General features: G+C 36.4%; 7 protein-coding genes across 7 annotated transcripts; 2 read left to right on the top strand and 5 right to left on the bottom strand.

Annotated features, from left to right (window-relative positions):
* Nucleotides 1-376: 376 nt before the first annotated feature.
* Nucleotides 377-2998, bottom strand: GCK72_025389 (uncharacterized protein; the record flags this gene model as incomplete). Its single annotated transcript, XM_003103656.2, has 10 exons — nt 377-462; nt 557-725; nt 769-867; nt 921-1203; nt 1261-1413; nt 1466-1681; nt 1735-1886; nt 2617-2698; nt 2744-2864; nt 2911-2998. The coding sequence occupies 10 exons, from the start codon at nt 2996-2998 to the stop codon at nt 377-379; spliced, it is 1449 nt and encodes a 482-aa protein (XP_003103704.2).
* Nucleotides 2999-5061: 2063 nt separating this feature from the next.
* On the bottom strand, nt 5062-5328 carry GCK72_025388 (uncharacterized protein; the record flags this gene model as incomplete). The annotated part of the gene is made up of 1 exon (XM_053736319.1): nt 5062-5328. One exon carries the CDS (start codon nt 5326-5328, stop codon nt 5062-5064), a length of 267 nt encoding a protein of 88 aa, XP_053579885.1.
* On the top strand, nt 5110-5499 carry GCK72_025387 (uncharacterized protein; the record flags this gene model as incomplete). Its single annotated transcript, XM_003103572.2, has 2 exons — nt 5110-5369; nt 5442-5499. The coding sequence occupies 2 exons, from the start codon at nt 5110-5112 to the stop codon at nt 5497-5499; spliced, it is 318 nt and encodes a 105-aa protein (XP_003103620.1).
* Nucleotides 5500-8243: 2744 nt separating this feature from the next.
* On the top strand, nt 8244-12621 carry GCK72_025386 (uncharacterized protein; the record flags this gene model as incomplete). The annotated part of the gene is made up of 13 exons (XM_003103638.2): nt 8244-8369; nt 10548-10682; nt 10729-10924; nt 10984-11048; nt 11099-11209; nt 11258-11387; nt 11436-11535; nt 11601-11772; nt 11823-11963; nt 12010-12150; nt 12196-12333; nt 12396-12506; nt 12565-12621. 13 exons carry the CDS (start codon nt 8244-8246, stop codon nt 12619-12621), a joined length of 1623 nt encoding a protein of 540 aa, XP_003103686.2.
* Nucleotides 12622-12979: 358 nt separating this feature from the next.
* GCK72_025385 (uncharacterized protein) lies at nt 12980-14293 on the bottom strand (the record flags this gene model as incomplete). Its single annotated transcript, XM_003103566.2, has 7 exons — nt 12980-13024; nt 13106-13242; nt 13294-13447; nt 13672-13801; nt 13848-13924; nt 13970-14058; nt 14167-14293. 7 exons carry the CDS (start codon nt 14291-14293, stop codon nt 12980-12982), a joined length of 759 nt encoding a protein of 252 aa, XP_003103614.1.
* Nucleotides 14294-18198: 3905 nt separating this feature from the next.
* On the bottom strand, nt 18199-20999 carry GCK72_025384 (uncharacterized protein; the record flags this gene model as incomplete). The annotated part of the gene is made up of 10 exons (XM_053736318.1): nt 18199-18380; nt 18863-18944; nt 18992-19252; nt 19301-19498; nt 19780-19872; nt 19956-20192; nt 20446-20538; nt 20593-20726; nt 20781-20920; nt 20965-20999. The coding sequence occupies 10 exons, from the start codon at nt 20997-20999 to the stop codon at nt 18199-18201; spliced, it is 1455 nt and encodes a 484-aa protein (XP_053579884.1).
* Nucleotides 21000-21596: 597 nt separating this feature from the next.
* Nucleotides 21597-24088, bottom strand: GCK72_025383 (uncharacterized protein; the record flags this gene model as incomplete). Its single annotated transcript, XM_053736317.1, has 12 exons — nt 21597-21761; nt 21811-21906; nt 21955-22063; nt 22108-22271; nt 22318-22539; nt 22587-22836; nt 22881-22969; nt 23014-23153; nt 23197-23309; nt 23358-23453; nt 23690-23811; nt 23858-24088. 12 exons carry the CDS (start codon nt 24086-24088, stop codon nt 21597-21599), a joined length of 1797 nt encoding a protein of 598 aa, XP_053579883.1.
* Between the last annotated feature and the right edge of the window lie 1439 nt (nt 24089-25527).

Here is a 25527-nt window from a genome sequence, read left to right as displayed (position 1 = left end):
TGACAAGATGACAACTACAAATTTTGAAAAAAAAATGGAACAAATCTAGAAAAAAATCAGAAAAAAAGAGGAATGAAAACGAACTTTGTGGAGGACACAAATGGAAGAATGATGAAATCTCCTGACTTTTGTGTCACTATGTGTGCCTAGAAGATTTTCAAAACATAATCGTTTAATTGCAACCGACAAAATGACCGGAATGAATTGAAGAATACAGAAAAAGTGTAGTAGACAAGAAAATACGGCGATGAATGCATCAAAGTTGCAGATTTAAACGAAAAACAACAGAATGACACTTGAACGAGGGACAGGAAGTATAGTATAAGAGGAAGAAACAAAAAATAAAGATCGTAATATTTTAGAAGATTTTGAGTTATCAGAATTTCGACGTCTGGTTGAGAGTATCTTCACCCCAGATGTCGATTGAATACACCGTTTCTTTATCATCATTTTCCTTGCTTTCTGAAACAAAATACAGTATTAAGAAAAGTGCACTATCGGAAGTGTTGAAGACGATTATGAAATAGATCAGTCAGAAAAGGTGTCAAAAACGCACTCATTTCCCTCTCCAACTTATCTGCATCTCGTTGGAAAAGCAGTGCAGCTGTGAAATAAAGTATCGTAGAAAGGGTCATCATACAAGGAGCCACCATGGAAGCATAAGCCAAAGACTTATAATCCCATTCCGGAGAATCCACATGGCTAGATTTGATATCATCGGAAATCTGAAGTTCAAATGAATTAGAGATAGATTGTCTGCTTACTCACCGCTCCAATAATATATGGTCCAGATGCATCTCCAAACATGTGAGAGATCATTGTCACATATGAAAATGCAGTACTCCTTCTTTCAGGTGCAACAACTTGCTGAAACATAAATTTTCCATAAGTATTATAAACCAAGTTTTTTTGAAACCTACATTAAAAACTTCTACATTCAAACTCCAGTTGAAACAAAGTCCAGTAATAGAAAGTCCAACCAACACCCATGTCAGTATTTCACTACTATGACCACAAGTGAACAACACAAATAGACACGGTGTTGCAAGAAGAGCTCCACAACCAGCACCAATCGAATGAGCACGTTTGGTCTTACTCCATGCACCAAGCCAACCATATAAGAAACATTGTGCAATCAAGTTTCCGATTAAAACTCCAACAATACCGCAAGCGGTTGTAAGAAGACCGAATATGATGTTAGTTCTGGATGAAATTTGAAATGTTTAGCTTCTTGAGTTTTATGATTTTAGGGCTACTCACTGAGTTTTAAAATCGTCCGGGAGCTTTTTAATACTTGTATATCCTCTAGTCCAAGCTGCAGAATACTCGATAATAGTTGGCATCCACCATGTTAGAGTTCCACTCACAAAAATTAGGGCCGTATAGGCCACAGTGGTGACAACATATGTTGGGCTGAAATTATTGAGTTGTCAATTTATAGTTTTCATACTGTTTCTCTACAAACCATCTCAACAAAATTTTCAAATCTTTCAAGTAAGATGTTGTCTGCCTAACAGCCGTTTTTCCTTCTAGCTTATCTGCTGCACCACGTTCCGGCTCATAAACCAAAAAAATCAGAGCAAGAAGAGCAATGACACCTGCTGCTCCGGTGACTCGTACTCCCCATTGCCATGATCCGGTGGCTTCGGCAACGTTAGAACTGATGATGTAACCAAGACCACTGGAAAATCAGGAAATTGTTCAGGTAATTGGTTCAATTAATTTTCGACCAACCTTCCAACCGGTACAGCCAAGTAAAAAAGCATGTACACTCGAGTCCGTTTATCCGAAGTGAACATGTCACTAATCATCGTCGGGCAGATGTTCACATAACTTGCCTCCCCAATTCCAACCAAAGATCGGAATACAAGAAATACCGGGAAAAGCTGAAAGAAGAATTTTGTCCTCGATGTTCTTTGAACATAGGTACACTTATTTTTTATTTCTAGCTTCAACTCTTTCTGTCGGCAAGCCTTTGATTCTATTTTTTATCAAACACCCCCGGTGACAATAAAGTTAGAAAAAGGTGTGAAAATTGGGGAGCCTCTTTATCAGCGAAATACTACAGGTAAGAGAGCAGAGAGCGCCAATAAGGAAGTTTGTGTTGACGTGACCAAGAAGATCGGAATTAGAACATTTTGGTCTGCCGCTGATTAAGCATTTTGAATATTTTGCCATGACAGATTTTAGGTAGAATGATAGCAAATATTCTAAGTAATCTGTTGGAGATCTACGTGTGGGAACAGGGCATGGAAATTTTTAAAAGCGTCTAAAACTTTATCAAGACATGGAATAGCTCAATAAAAATTGTTCAAAAGATCAAACATTGAGAGCTTCCCACTTTTGGAAATGTTTCACGACGTAACGTTTCAGGGTCATGATACTGAACGGTTTCATCAAAGAATAACTGAAATGTTGTTTTTGAATTTAAAAATTTTCCAATAAAATTTGGATTTTTCGTGAAAATGGATAATTACTAATTAGGAAACAGATGCAGCTGGAAAATAATGACCTGGCAGTTTCAAATCAGTAAAACTATAGCAGAAAAAACTGAGTTTCATGAAAATAATCCCTTTTATTTCAGATGATCATTTCCAACATTTCCTTTTAACTTACATGTCCTGGGATCATTGTTGAAACACAAACACAAATGAGCCAGATCACCATTCCCACTAGCATCACATATTTCCGGTTGAACCTAAAACGAGAAAAGTTGGTATTCTATGTCTCTTCCAAAACTTACCTGTCACCAAGATATCCACAAATTGGGGATCCAATCATAAACGAGATCAAAAATACGGTCTGTATCATACCGCCCATTGAGTCACCAATGTTATAATATGTTTGAACATCAGGCAACACTCCTGAATCAATTGTTTTGAATTACATCTACACTTAAATTTTCTCTACCTGCGATTGTGTATCTATCAATATTGTTGATGAGATTAACAACAAAAAGGACCACGACACTGATGTAATCCCGTCGTTCGTTCACCATCTCTGATTCTGAAATATAAGTAAAGTTTACACAATGAAAGGAATTAAATCAGAAAAGAATTTCGATGGTTCTCGAAAAATGTTCATTTCCATTCGTTCACCACCATATTAATATGATCGTACTGATAAACTTATAGCGCGGATTTTACGAGTTTCCACGCCTCCTTTCCGCTTCTCTAACCCTTTTTTTTTCTCAACCGATACTTACACATGGTTCGAGTCCCGGCGAGGCGGTCAGATCAAAGATGGTGATATTGGCATGCCTGTTATGACAAACACTATGATAAGCGACTATCATTGAAGGTGTGAAAAATGGGCAATTTGAGAATCACGGAATGCGTACGTGTTTAGAGGGGGAAATCTAGGGTTTTTGGAATTTGGACTCGGTTACGACTTTATGGTACATTGATAAGAAGACATTTGTCTGCTTACGAGTTTTTTTAGGGTTGGTCGTACTTGAACTTAGACTTTTGTACCTTTTGAGGTGGTACGGTACGAGATGAACTTTGAACTACTAAACAGAGAGCACAGAGTTGAGATTTTAAGTCAGGAAAAATGCTTTCTCTGTTTGAAAAAGTATTTCATGTTGTACCTCCTAAATCGATCTGAAAAAATAGAATGAATTTTTTAAGAAAGAATGTTCTTCTTGTAATCACCCTGAATAAACTTACTCCTTATCAATTTTCATTATCATTTCCCATTAATTCACCGTTTCTTTAAAAATTAAAACTACTGGCCATTAAAACCCTGCATTATCAGTAGTTCCCGTTTTTAATTGCAGTCTTTTTTCGTTCGTTTTTTCAAAAAAAAACCTCCCGATATGGACCAGTCTCAAAACTGTGTCAAGTTCACGTGAATAGAGTTTTGACAGGTTATCAGCATTATCACCTCCGCGAAAAAGAGATGCCTCATAAAAACCAAGGAAGCGAGTGGAAATTAAGAATATACTGTCTAGATAATGGGAAGTCTTCGCTCGCTGTTTGGAGTCTATAATCGTTGAAATAGTAAAGAAAAATAGCCCATATGAAATCGGCAGTCTTCATTTCAGTGACAGTGTCTAACAAACGAATGAAAAATGAAAGACAGAAAAAGAAGCTGGTATGCCGGTTAATAAGAGAAGTCTTACTTCTCGGAAAACACCATAACCTGATGATACCGACATGGCGGTGGTGATCATAACAAAAAATATATCTAACTAAAGAATTTTGACATTTCAAGACCGTTTTGATGAGTGTTCCGTTTATTTTTCAGAAATATTTCCCCAGTGCAACCTGAAACGTGCATACTACTCCTTCAAACTCCGTGTACTCCATCTTCACCACAATTTGAGCATTTTCATGATTGTCATTTCCCTTCATTTCACCCGACAATAACTGTCAGACACTTATTATCAGAAATACGTAAAATATTAAAAACCGGTCAGTTCAATCTTGAGAAAAAATAAATTTTGCCAGGGATCAAAGCACAAGTTATACGAAACGTATCAAGATACAATCTTGCATAAAATTTTGAAATATTGTTTGATCGTAGGTTAGATAATCGGAGAAATGTATTTCGTACATATTTTTGCTCCTGAACCCAGAGCTGGATTCTTTCCGTTCTACGAAATTGTCTGATTGTTCTCCAAGTCATTTTTATCATTTCCTCCTTTTTTCTTGTGTTTTGGTGGATTTTTTTCTAAAATCAACACAAATAAAGAACTCTCAATAACCAGCCATAAAATCTGTGCAAATTCCTTTGATGGCGGAGAGAAAAGTCGTAACCGAAACCAATTATCCTTTAGCATTTAGGACTCCATTTTCCCATAATCCGCATCTCCAACTTTATTCTTTCCTCGAAGAAGGTTTTTTTTTCAGTTCTTTTCCTGGAGGGAGGTGGATGCAGCGAGCTAATTGGGCGGAGACTTCAAAATCATTCTCTCAGTTTCCATAGGAACATGTGCCCTATGGAATAAGAATTATGGGCTTTTCATGAGGAAACGAAATGAAACTTCACTCTAGAGGACCAAAGAAAGCCTTTGCAATTTTTTATTAGATTCTCTTTATTTCTTATTTGATTCTTCCTTCAACATCCCCTATAATATTTTTTCAGTGCTTTTCCAACTAAATAGCCATGGCTGCCCCAATCGTCTCCTCCTCTCCACCATTCAACATGGACCAAATCAACCAGATCAACGCGTTCTTCTCCTCCACCGCCGGAGTCATCACCTTCTCCGCCATCTGGCTCTTCTGCGTCATTGCGTTGATCCTCATCACCGGATGGCTTCTCACCAGACAAGAGGAGGAGAACCGTATCTCCGACTCGGCTCGCGAGAGAGAGGCTCAGGGGCATACCCTGCTCAACGGATCCGCAGTCGATCCACCTGTTGACATGTGAGTTTAATCGAAATGAAAGGGGAATGAGGGAACAGGAAAATCAAAAATATATAATGATTTTTGTTACAGCGATCTCCCAACCATCCGCACCAACGAGGAGATTGGAAAGTATCATCGTATGATCTAAACCAGCCTTTGCAAATCCAAACTGATCTCATCTCGTTTCATCTCATCCTAAATCTCGTCAAAATCAATCATTCCTGGTTTTTTTAACTCATCTGAAAATCTGAATAAATCCCTATGTTAATTAAATCTCTTGTTTTTCGTTAAAAAAGAAACTCCGCGGACTTGAATACAGTTCTCAGTTTATAGGTTGATCTCCTGACCACACTCATGACAAGGTTCAGATTTCCTTCCCGAAAGTCGTAAAACTGGTACTAGAATCATATTCCAGATTTATGAGATCACATGTTGTAGCCAATTTCGTATTCCGGTGAAAAGTCATAAATATATCTCAAAAAGAAGAGATTGAACGATAAAAAATCAAAATGGCATCGTTCTGAGAAAATGAAGAAAATGAAAATTTTTGAGATAGTCGAAAGATCAAACTAGGAAAAATCGAGAAAAGTTATTTATAGAAGAGTAAAAACCACAGGAAATGGAATGGAATCCTCTAAAAATAAAAGTTATTTTAGCGAAAAACATTTCTAAAAATAGTTAGCACAGAGAATGTTAAAGTTTCAAAAAAAAAAAACGAAAGGCTAACAATAAGAGATGAACAGAAATTGTGTAATTATTGCAATTAACAAAATCTTCGATGTATCATCAACGCAGTACAAAACATCAAAATATCAATTATTAAACGTTGATGGATGAAAGTTTGGGTGATGTAGATTTTAGTATATTATTCAGATGCACTCTAGCGTAACTAATTTGTGAAAACATAAAGTTGAATGATCAGATACGAAAAAGCATATCAGAAAGATGGAAAATTAGGAATTATCTATTCAAATTTCGTTATTGCGGAGGGGTTAGAAAAGTAAAACTAATTTTGAAATTTCATAGATCGTGATTTAAGGGAAAAGGACAAAAAATACCAAAAAATTTTCAAAAAATTCAAAATTATTAGAAGAGCATCGGTGTTTACGTTTTCTTATCAGTTATTTGTTTGATTAATCAAACAACATGCAGTAGTGATCTACTAAAGCTACCAGGTTATGTTATTTATAATATTGACAAATAGTAAAAAAGAAAATGGAAAATGAAACAAAGAAAGTCGAAATGCAAGCATTATCATTATTTTCATTTCACAAACGAGTCAATCAACAGTATTATATAATGCACACACTATGAGACAGTCCTAGGCAGAAAGGCAGTCGGGCATACAAAGGAAGGTCTACCAGTCATTGTTTTCCAACCACCTTCTCAATCGCTCTCTTTCTCTATTTCTGTTAGTTTTTACTATGTTGCCTATTTTCTTTCTGCCAAATTGCGATACAATCGCGCAGAATGGTAGCCGGTTGAACTTTTCTGTTCCTTCACGGGTAGGGCCCCCATATGATCTATCTCCTCCAAGTTCACTTTCCAATGACTTGTCATTTCGATTGTCTTTTCCGATCACACGTGCGACCTTGGCTTCTTTTGCCTTATTTGTACGATGACCCTTTGTAGATAATATCAGTTCATGAGAGTCGGAATCGAGTGGATTTTCCACAAAAGTTTCGACAACGAGCAGTACTAATAAGTTGTTTTCTGATTTTGTTTTTCGAGTTTTGAGTTTTTTATCATCAGCTTAAATATAAAATCTGTTAATTTTTTTGTCAACCAAGTTGCACTATTCATATTCAGCCATAGTGATTTACTAGTGCATGTTCTGTGAGAATGTACTTTTGGTCACAATTTTACTTTTCTATCCATTAAATTCTCAAAACATTTTCAAACATTTTAGAAATTGTTTGTTGAAAAGCTTCGTAAATGACTTTTCTATATGAATACTTGTTTCTGTTTTTGTTCTCTTTGTTTCTGAGTCAATGCTGTGTTGAACACGAGTCTACGAATCAAAGAGAGTCCGACCGATCCGATTATTCAAATTCAACCGGTTTCGACATGATGATTGACAAGAAAGCAAGTGTGAAAATGAAAATACAGATGTATCGTCATCGGAAAACGTTGCGGGAATCATCGGAAACGCCGACCGGTGTTCAGCGTCGTTTTGTTACCGAATTTTAGTTATTACCGGTATTTTTTGTGGAAACTTATAGAATTCTAACTTAAAGTTTGTTTTGAAAAAACTTGATAATTACATATTTCAACTTTAATCTATAATTTCATCTTAGAAATTGAAAAACATTCTTATTTTGTGGTTTTTTGGACGTATACTAGATTTTTCGAATTGAAAAATTGGTCTTTTTGAAGTGGCTTTGTATAAATTGATTATTTTCATCATTAACGATGTGAAACAGTTTCACTTTTCAAATTTCACTTTTTTCGAAATCTTAAGGGAAGAATAGCATATTTTCAAAATGGAATATGCGGTGTTTAAAAAAATTCTGTTTTGTACCAATCAGTTTTTAAGACACCAAAAAACCATAAAAAATAGTTCCACACTTTAGAAAAGGGGGAAATTCTCTACATTAGTCTGCCATATTAAAACATGTCCATCAATCTCACATATGTTTCCCGCCGGACAAGATTCCAAGTCTTAGCGGTGTGTGTTGCGGTCTTGGAGTGTGTGTACCCCTTTCCCGAGAGTCCCTTCCTTCTCATGTCTTCATCTCTCTATCTCTCTCTCTCTTTTTTGCCTTCTACTACTCTATCCCAATTATTGATTCTACTAAACGGACCACTGTTACCTTAACCTCGATTTCTGAACCGTTTTCGATGAAATTAAGGAGTAAGCCCGTATTTGTTTCTCAGATTAGGAGTTCTGGTATGGTTTCAAGCTCCGCGATGGCCAGGAATTATGGAGAAAAGCCGTCGACTTCTTCGATGGAAGAAGATTTGGAAATTGAGCAGTCGATGAGGAACGCATCAATCATTGACCATCAGTACGAAGCAGTAAGTTTAAAGAAACCAATCGTTCACAGTGTACGGGGAACCCATTATTTATAAGTGTATCATTTCCTTCATTTTCTGTTTTCTTGACAAAAAGGAAAACCAATTTCGATGAAAACTGTCGATTCCTATCATTCAAATCATTAGTATTGACGAGAATGGACTATTACAACACCTTGGCAACGTTTCTGATAGAAAAGTAAACTTTGATTTTTGTTTCAAAATGAAAAATCATCTATCCCTTCATTTTTTATAAACATTCTTCTATAATCATTAATAAACGCGGAAGAAAAATGTTTTATATTTTTATCTTTATCCCCCGCACCCAGAAAAAGAAAAAAAGTTTCATCTTTATTTTCTTTCCATTCAATTCGAACATCTGCGTAGTATATCTGCGTAATATGTGTTGATTTCTTTCGCGGCGGCCGCCATTTTCCTCTCTTCTCTATCGGAACAGGGGGGCATTACTCCCAAGCATCGGTGGTTCAGTGGTAGAATGCTCGCCTGCCACGCGGGCGGCCCGGGTTCGATTCCCGGTCGATGCAATTCTTTTTTGTTTTTTTCTATATACATGAGTTTTGAATCCCAAGATTTCCTTTCTTTTCGGAAATTGCACTTAGAAGTAGAAAACGCTTTGTATAGACAAAAAAACACAAAACTAAGTGACCTCTCGAGATTTTGAAGAAAAAGAGATTATGTACTTGCTCCACATTTTTCTTCGAGAGAGTTTTTTTGTTCCAAAGACAGAAGAAAACACATAAAAAGGCGGCATGTGTCTCGATACAACCATTAGAAGTGTCTTCTGCTTGTGAAGTCTATTGTCTCTTTTTTCTTGTTCCAAATGAATCATTCATGTGAAGTTTTTTTTTCCAAATTTGTTAGTAGTCGAAAAAGAAAAGAAGAAGCGTGTCTTATTTCAACAAACTATGTAGTGTAATGTAGCTGAAGATGTGCTATTTTCTGTTTTGAGTAATTTGTCGAAGTGATACGCTAGACTGAATCTAGAAGTCTAGACAAAGAAGTTGAATAATTCTGTATGTTTTCTGACTTTCTCTGATTTTTTCCTTTCAAACAAGACATGCTTTGAGTCAAAACAAATATTAAGAAATTGCTTTTAGCCGCGTCATAGAACATGTAAAAACATCTGGCCCTGCCAGTTCCGATATATTCGAATAACAAAGATGTAACATTTTTATCGAGAAGATTTCTCAGGTTTTTTGAAATCTGCACGATTTTGCAATTTCGAAAGTTCTTTGATATTTTGGTAACCTTACAGTCAACAAACCAAATAAAAACTAGTAACCAAAGCAGTTCTTCTATCTCTCAAAGCAAAAACGCATTATCGGTCAATCACAGATAAGATTTTTGTCAAGAAGAAAAAACCATAAACTAAAAGACGATCTCGTCCATTCCGGTCACTTGCCTCCATCTCTTGTGCGCACTCCTTTTCTCCCCCAACTTCCACCTTTTCCCGTCAATCTCCTCAATACCGACACTCTATGTCTCTTGGGTATTTACGATATTTTCGAGACAGTTCATCGATTATTTGCTTTGGCCAGTGGTCAACATCTGTGAATTTATCTTAGGTTTTATTTTCATTTCCTTGTTAGTCGATTTTCTTAAAACATCTGATTTTCCTGTGTGTTTGTTGTTCATCAGATTCAAAGATATGATATAAGATAATACTTTTGTAGAGAATAAGCCGATTGAAATGTATGCTTAATCTCCAAGTCAGAAGTTTTTTATTGTTTTCTTCCAAATCATGCATCACGAGCAAGTAAACTCTAATCAGATGGTGAAGAAAAACCGATTAAAGTTATTTTATGATAGGAAACATAGAAACATAAACATAACAAAAAGTGAAAGTGACAACTAGACGAATTAGGTTTTCTTCAATTTCTATGCGTTCATTTTTCCAAGTGAAAAGCTTCACCGTGGAGCGTATTTGCATTTTTATATTAGCAAATTGTATTATCTCGGTGTGTAGAGAAAAACAGGTTCTTGTTTTTCTTTTCTTCTGATTCCATGATTATTCTGTCTTCCAACATCTCACTTTTCTTCTTACTCTACTCATCACTCGACGTCATCCTAGTTATTGATTTTTGAACGGGTATATATCTATTTTTTTAGAAGAGGGACAAATCTTTTTATGTGAGAAAATATATATGTTTTTTTTTTCAGGAACAACACAAGGATCATCGAGTATTAAACGCGTTCAATCCGACGGATAAGTCAACATACTCAGATATGATCCATATTGATGTTCCGGATACGAGACAGCTAGTGGAGCGTTCAGATGGTGTCACTAAATATACAGTATGTTTTAATTCTCGAAAAATTTCATATCAAGTCATGGTTCCAGGCCTACAACATTCATATAAATGGGTGGTATCATGGATCCGTCCGGTTTAGTCATCTCTATGAATTTGCGGAGCTCATTAAACAAAAATTCTCACAGAGATACAAGGGACCAGAGTTTCCAGCCAAGAAATTATTTAAGCTTGACCCAAAAGCAATTGACGAACGGAGGCAAAAGATTTCGAAGTATTTCCAAGCTAGTGAGTTCTCAACGTTGAGAGAGACGATTCCAACTTTGAAATAAAGAAAAAAATTTCAGTGGTGCAATACCCGGAAATCGCTAGACACTACCTGATTGAAAAGAAGTTGCTGGGATTTCAAATTGTAAGTTTCTTCTTTTTTCTTATTTATCAACTAACGTAATTATTTTACAGGACTCGTTCCGAGCTACAAGCCAGTATGTGTCATTAGATGTCTACCTAGGAAATGGTGAGAAAACCACAATAAAATGTTTAGTGTCGGATAGCACTCTGGAAATCATGAGGGTGAGGTTCACGCTTAATAGTATCAGGTTTAGAGCATCCAAATTTTAGATACTTGCTGAAAAACTTGGTTTTAATAACAAAGACGAGTTCATCTATCACTTTGGATTATTCATGGCTAAAGGACGTGACCCATCTGCTGCGTGCTATTCAGTCACACCAGATAACTTTAACCCACTACGTAAGTTCGAATTAGTTTTTTTCAGAAAAAAAATTAATTTAATTACAGTAACCCGATTCCTCCGCAACTTCGAAGCGCCATTCGTTTCATTGAGTACTGCTAATCAAAAATACAACGAAAACGGGCATTACAATTTTCTATGCATAAGGTATGCCCAAAAACTTTTTGGCAAAAAGAGAGCACGAAACATTGAACCTAAATTTTTAATTTCAGAAAGTTGATTTGGGATACCCGGATTGAAGAATCGATTTTGGATGACGGAGTATTCGTTGATATGATCTATCGACAAGCTATCCAAGATTTTAAAAACGGACATATGGATCCTATCAAGGAAGATTTGGAGTATAAAATGAAGTCTTGTATGCAGAGAAAAGACAAAATAATGGTATTTAGCCATAACGTGGAAAATCCAATTAATAAATTATTATGTTTCAGTTTTTACGAACATGTCACTTATTGCCAACATACTCCTATGAGCATCTGTCAGCTTGCACTTGTGATTATCCAACACCTGGAACACCTTGTGAAATCAAATTTGGACGACGTCAAATAGTTCTGACAACTAATGATGGAACGGTATTTTCTATTTTTATATTTTTGTTTTAATTTCATGATATTACAGGGTGCCCCTAAAGCAAGTTTGTTCCGAGCAACCAGAATTCGAGTGTGGAGGATAACCCAGATTATGGACAAGATCTCCTTCCAATTTGAGTATCTCATGGCAAAAGACACATTCGAGTGGATTACTCTTGACACTAATCAGGTAAACCTCATCCAGGGATTCAAATCAGATTTTTTCATGTTTCAGAGTATTCTGATGTCACTTCTTCTACAATCAATTGGATCAGAGATTTTATATGAACATAACAATATGTCGATCGAACAACAGGTTATGAAAGAGAAACAATCTAAAGGGAACTACGTGGAGAAAAGTGATAAGTTACCGGTAAGCGATTATTTTTTGGTAACAACTTCTTCTAAAAACTTTGCATTGTTCAAATCTTTCAGAGGGACCCTAAAAAACCAATCATCGTTTTGAAAAACGCCGTCGAAGAAGCGGATCCCTTGGGAGTGATGGAACACTACCATAACTACAACCGGATGTTAACTACCATTTCGGTGAGTGGAACAAATTAACTATTACGAAATAAGTGACTAACTAGTTTTCATTTTTCAGGATGGCATTCCACAGAGGAACCAGGCGTTCACCGATATAACGAATGATGACTTGTGAACCTGGAAACGCAAAGTTGAGTAAAAATCAATTGGTGCTCTAATATAATAATTGTCATAGCTGATAATCTGTCTAATTTTTCAAAGCTTGTATAATAAATTGACATAATGTGATATATACAATTTTCATTTTTTCAAAAGAAGTATAACAAATGGCAATTTTTGGAATTAAATATACGGGGAAAGAAAAAGAAAGAAAATGCATTGACATGATGATTCCAAAATAAAACAATAGAAGCATAAAAGAGAGGATAGATGATTTTCTAATTTTTCATGGATTTTCTTTTCAAATGTTTTCTGATTTATGTATCATAAAGAAGTCGAGAAAATTACAAAAAATACAAAAGTACAGTAATCGTTTATTGGTTGATTCCCTTCTTCAAGTCGGTGATTTCAATGTGAACCTGAAAAAAACACGAAATTCCGATGCAATTAAATTTAATGTCGACCAATGATCAAGATGTTCAGTCCATTCAATGATTCACCTGATTTTTTGGAACTCTCGCAAATTTCATGTCCTTCAGGTACATGTAGTATTTGTAAACAACAAATGCCACCCATAGACTGGCAGCCAGTGCGGCCAAAGCAATAACAAGAGTGATGGCGGATATCGTCTCGATTTCTGAAAAAAAAACCATAGTGTAAACATATTTACAAACAATTTCACAAGTACCTTCACGGTTCTCGTGTAGTCCTTGATCATCTGTATGCGAAGCATTCTGGCTGACAACAAAGTTGTTCACGAGTTGTCCAGTAGCTCCACTTGGATCGATAAGGGACCAGATGGTGAAGACCAGGAAGACAATTGAGATGATGGCTCCGAGAATCTGGAAAAAACTAATAAAACATTCCCTTTCATTTGAAACAACAATTCCTACATTCCCTTTTGTCTATCATATGATCACAATATTGTCTCGAGAACCAACCACACCTTTTACACAACCCCAACATTCCCTTCTGTCACCAACCACAGCGGGTAGCCCAGAGAAGACGGGTTGTATCATATTAGGTGATAATTAACTTCACTTCTGATAAGACTTGATCAACTTACAGCAATTCCAGCGACTGGCAGCAATAGTTTCTCTTTTTCAGTTTTCATGGCAAGAACCAAAGCGAATGCACAAGCAATAATACCGAGAAGGAGGATAGCGTGGATGATAAGGGTGGTCCAGGTTCCGATGCTATAATATAGTTGTGAGATTGAATGTCAAACGTTGAATGGCTTACTTCCAGTTGAGGATCAAGAGAAGAGCAGCGATGATAGCTACAATGATCAAAAATGCTAGTATACATTTGCATCCTTGCTGAAAAATCATGTTTCGGAAAATTCGTATTTCATGTTATGTTACCTTCACATGCATCTTATTGCATAGGCATTTGTACTTTGGGTCCGTGTGCCTGAAAGGCTCATGGTCAAAGGTCTTAGCGATGTCCATATCTGAAAACACAGAATAAGATCAAGTATATTAATAACTGTAAATACTAAAAATCGGACGTCAATTAAATAGTAATTAAATAGAGTGCAAACAACCTAAGACGACAATACCTCTGGTGGGTCCACCATATGGGTGAACAGTAGTATGAATATGGGTAATTCTCGGTGGAGAATCAAACGGATCCTGCCTCGGATAGTAGCGTTCACCGTTGTATTGATGGCGCTCGTCGTAATACATTTTTGTTGATTTTCGTTGTGTTGCGGTTGCGTTTTCAGAAGACAACAGGCAGTCACTTAGAAGTGTACAATGACAGAATGAGAGTAGTCAATTTAGAAGGGCCCACCCACTATTTTTGTTTATTTCGGATCACTTTCTGTTTGACTGTCTTGTGTCCTCTCGTTTTCTCAAAAATACCGTCCCATCGGCCCCCGCTAGATACAGTTAAAAAACAAGAGAGCGGGCACACCGAAATCAAGTTTTTTTCTTGTCTGACTGTTGAATTACCCTTTACTTGTGACTTTCCCCTGCCACGCGCATCCAATGGATCGCTGTGTTGAGGTCAGTTGAGAAAAAATGACAAAAGGAAAATTTGAAAAATGAGGAGTGAAAATGAAAATGAAATTTCGAAAAACATTGAACACGTGCTTAGTGTATTGTCAGAAAAGTGATAGGCGTCGTCCTAGATATACAATCATGTGGTTACCAAGAAGAAGAATTCAAAGAAATTCTGATAGAAGTTGTTTGAAAAACCAAAGAAGAGGTTAACATCGATGAATCACCGAACCGAAATGTAAAGTGGTTCCTGACCATAGAATGGAATGGCATCCATCAAACCAAACACCAGAAGACAGATTTAAATTTTGGTTCCAGAAGAAATAAAATCAGTGAGTGACACGAAAAAAAGAACCATGACTACTAACAAAGGAATTTTGATTTCTCATCTATAGAATTTAGTTGTAAAAACGTTGTAAAAAGTTTAAGTGTTTGATATTTCCTAGTTTTAAAATCCAGAAATTATTATAGATAGTAACTCAATAACTTTCGGCAGCGAGTTAGTGAAATCAACTTCTAAATGTAAAGTTCAAATAAAAAATGATGCTAATCTAACAAAATCAAGCTGTTCGTTAACAAAAGTTAATTGACTTCTCAATCTACAGATAAGAGAAGATAAGATAAGAAGAAGAAGATATGAAGATCTAAAGTCATGACCTAAACCGAAATAAAATTTTGTTACATCGAAAGCCATGCAACAGCTTCCGCATATCTGAAGATGATTCTGAATCTACTCCACTAGCACCTCCTACTTTCACACATCATCAGTATAGTATAGAAAATATCCTCATGATAGGATTCTAGGCGGTTGAATGTAGATGCGGTGATCACCGTCGGAAGAAGAAGTGGAGGAGAAGAAGAAGAACGCAAATCACCACAATTTCACGCCTGATCCTCAAAAGATACTTTTGTAAGCTTCAATAAGCTTCTTCCTATCATTTTTTCCTTTATTTTTTCATCTTAAAAGTGAACAGAATTGAAAACGAATAGGAAGACGGAAGAATGTTAAGATATGAGAAGGAACCTAATGAGGCTTGTCAAATGTGGTTGCGGGCAACGATTGGCAAGTCTGGTGAATGGATATTACCGCTTTCATGGTAGTGGTTCATGGTATAAACCAAAGTTGGGGAAAAAGTGGTAGGAGTACGTTTGTAGTAGGATCATTGAACGGAGAAAGTGAAACGGAAGGATACTAGCTAGCTGACTCAAAAATCTTTTAGTTCAGAAAGAATGAGACGTGGTTTTGAAAAAATATATGAAAAAAGCAATAAAGACAAAGAAAACTTTCTCAAAAATTCATGGCATTTTTTCGCCCCAACCGATCAATCTGTCAGGTTCCAGAAACTTATAAATGAGAAAAAAAACCGAATTGAAGTGCCCGTGTTTCTTCAGTCAATTTTTTGTGTCTCTGTTTCTATGTCCGTTCGAACAAAAAAGAACACAAATAATTGAGTTTCGGTGAAAGGGGGTAAAAGAGAAAATCGACAGAACAACTGGTTGGCCGGTTTCAGGTTCAACAACACATCCCAGAGAAAAGTTTTTTTGAAAAAATGATGGAAAGAAATATATGACAATACATTTTTCAATGCAATATCATTGGGCGTAATGGTGAAAGGAACTCTTTCGAACAAAGTGTCAAGTCATAAATTTCTTTTTTTCATTTCCACCCGTCCGCAGACTGAAAATATGAAAATAACTAAAAATGCCGAAAGAGAACAGTTTTCATAAAGGCGTAAAAGGGAGAGCGTGGACAATAGACGGTTTTTCAATTTCAGGACGGTTTTCAAGATGACATGATGGGTTGACGCCTCGTTCTCAAGCAGAACAATAAAACAAAAGGAAAATGTATATTCTTCGAAATGATACATGTATACTTATTGATAATGATATAGAATGCATTGATGGAAAAAACAAATGTATAAAAATTAGCATAGTCATCAGTGATTAGGGAAAAAGTGCGTAGGAAGAAAAATGGAATTAGCTTTCAATGTACATATAATTGTGCTAGATGAAAAAAGACCATCTAACCTGAAAACAGGGTAAAAAAATAGGAAAGTATCACGATCTCTACTTAATCCGTTGAAATTGACACAAAACACATCTATCTATTCGACAACATTCAAACAAATTTATTCTCGTCGTCACCTGCACCTAGAAAAGTGAAAAAAGCGGGTGTGATGAGAGGGGACCCGGGGGGCAGTCAGTGTCACCACCCTTCTTTTACGCCAAAAAATGTGTTTGACATTGAAAAAGATCAAGCGCGCCGATATATCCGCCTTTTCTTGCTTGTTTTGTGGGGTGAGGGGAAGCGAGGGTAACATCGTCTAGTCTCAGTTAACATCTGCATTGATTATGCGAAAAAAAATCGGTCAAGTTATAGTGGCTTCGGAAAAAAATAAGCGAGAAGGGACGAGTAAATTAGGTTTTGGGTAGAAAAATCGGTGGTTGGGTTATTTGGAAAAGCCAAAAACAGAACATGCTAGCTACTAGATATGTTTCTAACTTTCTATTACTCATTTTCTATTCAAAATTCTTGAAAACCGTCAAACAGCCATTCTACATTAGGACTAACGATTTTTCTCTCTATTAATACATTACTAATTAGCGTTTTCCAGATATTCCAAAAAACCTCTCAAAAACCAGAGGTAGACTGCTTGATATTTGATTTCTTCGTTTACCTCTTGGAGGACTACCAACATGGAAGACAAAGAATGAACAAGAACTTGATGACGGTCATTCAAAAAAAACGAAGCGTTTTGTCTTCTTGTAGTACAAATGTAGTACTCAATGCGGAAGGAAAGGAGTAAATTGGGCAAGAAAAAATCGGGAGGTCGTTTTTCGGTTTATGCCTCTTTTTGCCTATTTCTGATTCGGTTTCCTTTCCTCTGTTTCCAATTCATAGCCCTCCGTTTTGTTCATCCAACACGGCATAAAAGAAAGGGCAGACAAGACAAGGGGGTAAATTTTTGTACACATTTTCTCTACTAACTTCTGTCTCGTGGGGGGTGGCATTTATTTTACAAATCATTATTGGACTATGTTCAGCTTTCGGTTTGAAACGTGTTTCAACTGCCATTGCCGCGCATATCTAAACCGTTTTATGTCGTTGTTTCTCGCTCTTCTATTTTTTCGTTTTCTGTCACATCACAAGAATTCGATTTTTTTTTCTTTTTTTTTGTTCGGAGGGACAAAAGTAAAGGTTCAAATTGAAAAGATAGGAGAGAAGATGCATTCATTCATTTTTGTGAATGATATGGTTCAATAATGTTTGTTTGTTTGTTTGTTCGGCGGAATCCTTCTTAAAACGCGAGAAAAGGGGTAAAACCAGGTATTTATGCGGAAACATGACATAGCAGGGAAGAAACAGGGGAGAAAAATCAGATGAAGAAGAAATTCTTGCCTAAAACATGATAGGTTAATGGAACACATAGAATCGAAAAAGGAGGGAAAACCGTAAGAAAATAAACTCAGTTTGTTGGCTCTTTGATAGGAGGAGAAGTGAGAAAAAACGAATGTTCACAACTTATAAAGTAATATACAGCGGAAAGGTTTCACAGTATGTACAATTTTTAGAAAATAAAATCTACAAGTTATGCTTTTGGATGTTTGTCGTGTTCTCGGAAACAATCTAACAGGAAATTGATGATGACGCCGTATGAAGCACTGTCACGTGTTGGTTTGCACAAATTCAGGTGGACATCAGCGATATGATAAACAGCGCCTTGTTCGAACACAGCTGACTTGTTGGGCACCACGATGCTTTTGGCGTTAGCTGGAAAATGAGGAGTTTTGAGAGGAGGACAGGTTTTTTGGATTTTAAAGTTGAATTTTCATCAGTCAGTTACTCAAAATTTTATGATCAACACTGAACAGTTCAACGCACTCAAAATGTTTAAGCAAGTCAGGTCTAACTAGGAAAGGTCATGGAGTTTGGAGATGTGGCACGTGATCTATATCGTTACAAAGCTTCGATTTTTTAGAATACCAGGTCTCGAGAACAAAAACTGAATATATACTTGGCATCAGCGTTTTTCAGCTTTCCAACGAAACTGGTCACGCCCCATAACACCAAACTGACTCCATAACCTTCATTAGATAGAGCATGCTATGCTTATTGGTTTCCATTTCTTTTATCAAACCAAAATTTCTAGAGTACTGTGAGAATACTGTCTCCAAAATGTATCGCTGACCGCACACCTCCAGAAACGCATCTCGCATCTACATATTTCTAGCATCTATTATCTAAACACTCACCGATAATATTTGACTCCAATGTCTCCACCATACTCACTATCACTGGAATATCCTTACTTACTGCAGAGAAGTCATCGTTCAGCTGAAACATAATAATTCATTGACAAGTCCCGCGTTTTCATGTTTTACTTTCTTATTTGTTGCATTACTCTCACTGAGCATCACAACATCTTCAGTTGGTTGAAACACTGAATATCCCCAGTTTGCAACAGGACTTCCTTTGTGTGGAGTTGCAATGAACAGTACTCCAATTGTATTTTTCAAAAGATTCGGTGAGTCGACAAGAAGTTTTTTAGCCAGCAGACCACCCATTGAGTGACAGATAAACAAAACGGGTCGCTTTCCAATTCCAGCGATTTCAAGTTGCTCTTTGAAACGTTCTGATCTACTCTGAAACACAGAAAGATTAAAAATTTACGATAAGTTTGAAGCGACTACCTGCAAACTCTGCTGAGTTCCTGTGAAATGGAAAATATATGAAGGATATTCCAGGCCAATTATTCGAAAGGGTCTTTTGATATCCAGAGGAAGCCAGTCCTTTGGCCAACACGTTGAGAGCAGATTCTCATCTGAATCCTTCTGACGCCAAGTATAAGCAACACTTCCACGTAGTCCATGAATCAGCACGATGTCGAACTGGAAATAAAAGTAGTCTTTTCATTTCAATATTTTTCTGAATCAATATATGCCATGCCTGCTTGCTCACGTTGTCACCAACATCACAAAGCTAAGATCAACTTTTGCTCGGCAAACATCACAAGCACTATGTACTTGCACGTGACTTGGCTGCAGACTAACAGTGTAATATCTCTGTTTTTGATGGATGAGCGTCCGTGTCCCCTTGACTCATAATTAGAGGGAAATGACGTCAGAAGTTACTTTTTGAATCGAAAAAACTCAATTTCTAGAAAACAAACCTCTGGTTCTTCATCTGGTAGATGCATCTCATAAACATCTGATGGTAATCGATAGTCAATAGATTTCAAGGAGCTCAACGCATTCTGGCATACCTGAAAGTATATTTTGTATATTTTATGTCGACGTGACTAGTCAAAGGTTTTCTGATAACAACACCAAATCAAAAAACACTCACTTTATGTGATAACAGTCGTTCCATCAAACTTTTCCCATTCATCACCATCGTGCTTATCAGTGGTAGCCACTCCGAATCGAGCATTGACTTTGCGTACTTTTCATCGGCGCCGACAATATTCGAGAGGATTTTCATGGCAAGGACGGCGATGTCAACGTTGGAACGATAGAATTCTGCATAGACATTGAACAGAAAAGGGATCACATCCACATCGATTGCAGACACGTCGAAGGTTTTCTGAAAAAGTTGAATTTTTTGAAAAATATTCGGCTTCATTTTTCTATAGTCATAATTTCTTTTTTGAAGTTGAATCATTCTAGAAACCATATGTACAAAAACTGAAGAAACCGGTTTTTACTGCGGGCAATTGTGTTCTTTTTGTAGTTCAATCTTTTCGTTAAAAATATTTCTTAGAAAATCTCACTTCTGTTGTCAAAAATAGTAACTGCAGCATCCTCCGTAACCGTTCAATTTGACTGGGTAACCTTACAAGCCATTCATCTGAGCATGAAAGATCCTCTTCTGGACACGCAACTCGGTTTATCCATTCTATACTGCTATTCCACTTGTCTCCAAGATTGAACTAAAATTTGCATTCATTACTAATCGAGAAAACCTTGCTAAAAATAAAAACTACCTTGCTTAGTGCTTCCGAAACGTCTAACTTCTGGTCCACACACGATTTTATAGGAATTTTCATGCATAATTCTGACCCAGATCTTGCTAGAAGTGCGACTGCTGCTGGATTCAAAGTTTTCAAAAATTCTTTGCCTGCAAGAACACACGAAAATCAATAATCGGTGGTTAGACGGTCCGTGTACGTACTCTCTGTGTGTTGTATGTAGCGGAGGGCCTCCGATGTGTTTGCATTGACATTGAGTAACTTGACAGCGTCTTCCACAGATAGAATCTTTTTTTTGTCGTTTTTGTCCGGCCAATATGATTTGTACACTCCATATATTGCTCTGCAATTGTTAAATTTTGAATTTATACCAAAAAATCCCTTTACGATATGGTCACAGACGGAATGATGTAGCGAGCCATTTGGAAGTCATTTGAAGATTGATTTGAAGAGAAATTCCTGAAAATTATAAGAAAATTAGCGGGTATCAATGGAAGGGTCAAAAGAAACGCGGACAAAGTGAAAAAGAATGCGGGAGAAAACAAAAGTTAAGCGCAAGAGAAGAGTGCAAACCGATGTCACGCCACCTCGTGGACCGGGAGAAGGAGAGAAAAGTGCGCGGCCGTCGCCTTGCGGTTTTCTAGGCCATGTGAACACATCCATCACAAGATGTTGTGGATATTGCTTGTTTTGTACATTTTCATAGCTGAAAAACGTGATAGAGAGTGGTTTTTGAAGATAAAATGTTAAAAAGAGGAGAATCTTTAATATCACAATAGAAATTCGTCAATATAGCGATGGGTGAACAAACAACAACATGGAAACATCATTAGTTCAGTGTGGCCGATGGCAAGAAGTCAATGAGCAATTACAATAAGAAAAAACATTTCATTGCAACAAAAAGTGAAACAAGTTATTAAATAGAATATTAAATATAGGTTATTAAATATAGTAAATAAATAAATAGACCATGAAAACCCGCTAAAACCATTTTTCAAAAAAACCTATAACATGAATATTTATGCTTTCTTTGTAGTTCTTTTCTGAACTATATTATTTTTACAGTAACAATACGGCCGATGGTGTTCCGATTTGATGCAGTCAGCTGTTTTGCCATATCTGTCACTCCGTTCTATCATTCCGAGAATTTTTATTTCACCGGTTCTTAGAATTTTGACGTTTGTCTGAATAACTTTTGTGAATTCTTGGTTTCGTGATATCAGAGACACTTACCTTGTACCTCGCATTGCTAGGTGGTCTCATTTCTATCTCCACTGTGTATATAGTCGACTCGTTGTTTTTCTCAGTGTACTCTAATAATGAGACAACCTGGAACAGCAACATCATGTTAGTTGTTGAAATATGTAGATGACCTACCTTTCCAAATTCCATCTTTATGCATTTTTCGGTAAAGTTACCTTCTGTTATCTGCTCATTTATATCAGCACTAATTTTTTCTCCAATTGAAATTGCAACTGTCGAATTCCTAAACAAATAGTGATAAAACTACACGAGCGAATAGCAACTTACGTCAGAGCATTAACTTTTGAAAATTGACAAATACAATATTGTAAAGGAATCGGCAAAGTTTTACAGCTCCGGGGTGTGTCTGGTTGTTTCCTGAAGAATGAGTTTCCCTTCTCACCAGGGATTTGGTGAACCTCTGTGTCAGTGAAGTTGCTGGCTGATTGGTACTGGAATATCAAATATTAGAATATGTAAGTTCAAATCATTCTATACTTTTAAAATATCCAGAATAGTTGCTCTTGTGTCAAAGTGAGTTTGCAAATTCATTGCATTCGCTTTCATAAAATCTAGAAGTTTAGTAGTATTTCTCAATGCTTTTGGAACAGACATTGCTAGGAATGGGTTATTCACATCAAGTGATCCAACACTTGTCTTTCTAAAACTTCCGAATCGGAGTCCATGATCACCCATGAATAAAACGAATGAGTTTTCCAGCTGAAATTGTTTCAGTTGAAACCTAAACAAGTAAAAAAAAAACTAACCTGTTTTCTATGCTGGACCAAAAAATTATAAAAGTCATTATCCGAATGAGAAAACCCATTTTCTGTGTCATGCCCCAGCACTGACGGCCAAAGCCAGCTAAACTTTTTTTGATCCGGGTAAGCGTCATAAAATTGTCCCAAGTACTCCAACAGCGTGTGATGGTGTTCCCGGCACATTGTTTTTGCACTCAGATGTTGTTTTGTAACCCATAACGCAGTATTTCGTCCTTCAAGTGCAATTTGAAACGGTCTGCAGAAAAGTGATAATCTTTCGAACTTTGTGTTATCAAATACCTCATGAAATGATCGATTGGAGGCTTATCAAAACCTTTGCAGTTTGGGTAGTTCAATGTACCTTTTGCCCAATCTTCTGCTAGAAACGTCTGAAACTTTAAATAATAACAGAATAGGTTATGAATCAGTTAACCTTGTATCCATAATTCTGGAATTCTTGAAACATAGACGTTTCGTTATCTTTGAAGACATTACACATGTACTCATTTGTCCAATCCCCCATCACTGTCTTCTCTTCAAAAATTGACCGGTCCAGTTTTTCCATTAGCTTACCTAAGAAACAAATGTTTTTAATTTTAAGAGTTGTTTCACAAACCAAACCACAGAGCCATTCCGTTCGGTCGGCTGTTATCACCAACTTTGTTGATAAACGGAAATATGACGGCATCCATGTGATTCGACATGTATGATATTGTGCGTGGTAGAGACCTGAAACATTACCGGGTGGTAATTCAAGCACTGATCGAATAAAGTTACCGTCTAGCTTGAGTATAGGACAAGGAATCCAGGAGAATTACTGTAACATCATATTGTGTCAAGTTTTTAGTTTCAACTTTTGGAGGTCTTGGCGGGCTGAAAGCTATTGGAGTTTTAATTAAAAAACATTCGAAAAAAAGATACGTGGGTAGAATTTGAGTGTGTAAATATCCATAAAAATTTGTTTTATTCCGTTCACACGTGGCTTCTACAACTTCACAATTCATACGACCAGGAGATTCACTCCAGTTTCCAATAATGTTTTGATAGTCTGATTTTCTCCAATGGCACCTGGAAAACAAATTTATTTTTATAAAACAAGACTACCCAACCTTGCTCTGCATGTGACGTTTGGTTGCTTATTAACTAATCCCCACGCTCCACCTTTGAGATATGTAAGCTGTTTGAAATTTTTGTTACAGTTCCAAGAAGGGTTTGCATTTGGATCAATCATCTAAAATCATTTCTTTTTGATTTTTTGACTGATTATAATAACTCACAGTAATAATTTCATCGTCGTACACATCGAAATTCGGTAGATCACATTGATCCCAATAACTGAGGTCGACATTATCAGGAATGTTACCAAAAACCGGTTGATACACTCCAAAATAATCTTGAGGTGATAGTCCTGGAGCCATAATTGTAAAGCATAGAATCATCATGTATGTCACAAAGCATCCTATGACTACAATTCCTCTCCATGGACCTGTTTTGATTCGAGCTAACATGGTAGATTCGGCAAACTGAAAACAATTATTAGTGAAAATACTCAACAATGTGGAAAAGAAAAAGAACTATGATATTCGTATTTGAAAAATTGTAGCCGCTAAGAAAGTTGAAATAGGCGTAACTTTATGAAATAAGGCCGAAATCATATTTAAGCCCAAAGCACTTTTGTTCTTTTGATAAGACAAGAAAAGTTCAGAAAATCAGTAAAGCTATGCGAATGTAAACGTTAGAAAATGAATTTCAAAAATTAAAGCCGTTAAGAAAGTTAAAATAAGCATAATTGAATTCAATAAGGAACTGAGGCGGAAACCATTTTGAAGCACTAAACACTATTGTTCAATTGATAAGAAGAGAAAAGTTCAGTAAACAAGCTATGCGTATGTGAACGTTGAAAAATAAGGTTTTACTGATAGGCAGGTGTTGTGATTCTAACGTGCGAGCTAATTAATGTTTTCAGTCTTTAGCTGTTCTACTTATTTCAATTTACTGGAATTGAAATTTTCATGAAGAATACAGTAAGTAAAATTGAGTTCTGTTGTTCTTTTTTCTACAAAAAAGTTCTCTGCAGACCCTTAATCTGTCTGAAACTAAAACTAAGAACTAAACCAAGCCATAAATTATGCACTGGTGTCATCTTGATAACAGTTCTACTCTACACATTTAAGTATGCACTGCAAACAGTTAGAAACACAAAAACAGACATTTAGTCCCATTTTCCACCTTTCGGTCAATACCTAAAATACTAGGCCTCATTTTTCGATTGTTTGCATATTACAGTTTTGATCTTGTGAACATTTTGCGCTTCTCGAACAAAATGTTTGCTCAGCATATATGATAATTAAGGGGTCTATGAAATTATTCCATCTTTTAAAAAATATGGAATAAATCATTGGATCACTGTCTTCATGGAGTGGGCGTACTTCAAAGATCGGTAGACTGTAGTCGCCAAAATATTTCTATGTAAGGGACGACATGTAACATGCTCTAAATTTAGCGGACTACAATGAATTCGAAGAGTTATGATATTACAGTGGTGTACAGCTAAGATATCAGAAAGATACTAGCGATTTTCAATGTTCCAAATATAAATTGTGAGATAAGAAGAACTGAGAAATTTGAAAAACTCGTTTTTCGTACTTTAAGTTATTTATCTCAGACAAAATTTCTCAATTCAGATGCTTGCTCGAGACATAAAACTTTTGTGAAACCTATTTCAGGTGCAAATTGTACAAAGTGACACTGCAAAAGCTGCAAATGGATCAAGCTTGAGTTTCAGTATAATTTTGCTTTACCTCAGTAGGATTCTCCATCGAAAATTACGTCCTCCAGATTCGTCATCATCATCTGACTCCGACGCAACGTTGAGTGATTGTGAAAAACGCTTTTTCAACAGTTTGTCAATGATTATATAAATGCAACTAATTGGAATCATTATCTT

Source organism: Caenorhabditis remanei, chromosome X (assembly GCF_010183535.1).
Source record: "Caenorhabditis remanei strain PX506 chromosome X, whole genome shotgun sequence".
In the NCBI taxonomy this organism is placed as follows: Eukaryota; Metazoa; Nematoda; class Chromadorea; order Rhabditida; family Rhabditidae; genus Caenorhabditis; species Caenorhabditis remanei.
The sequence above is the reverse complement of the archived record's forward strand: the minus strand, read 5'-3'. Positions and strand labels throughout refer to the sequence as shown.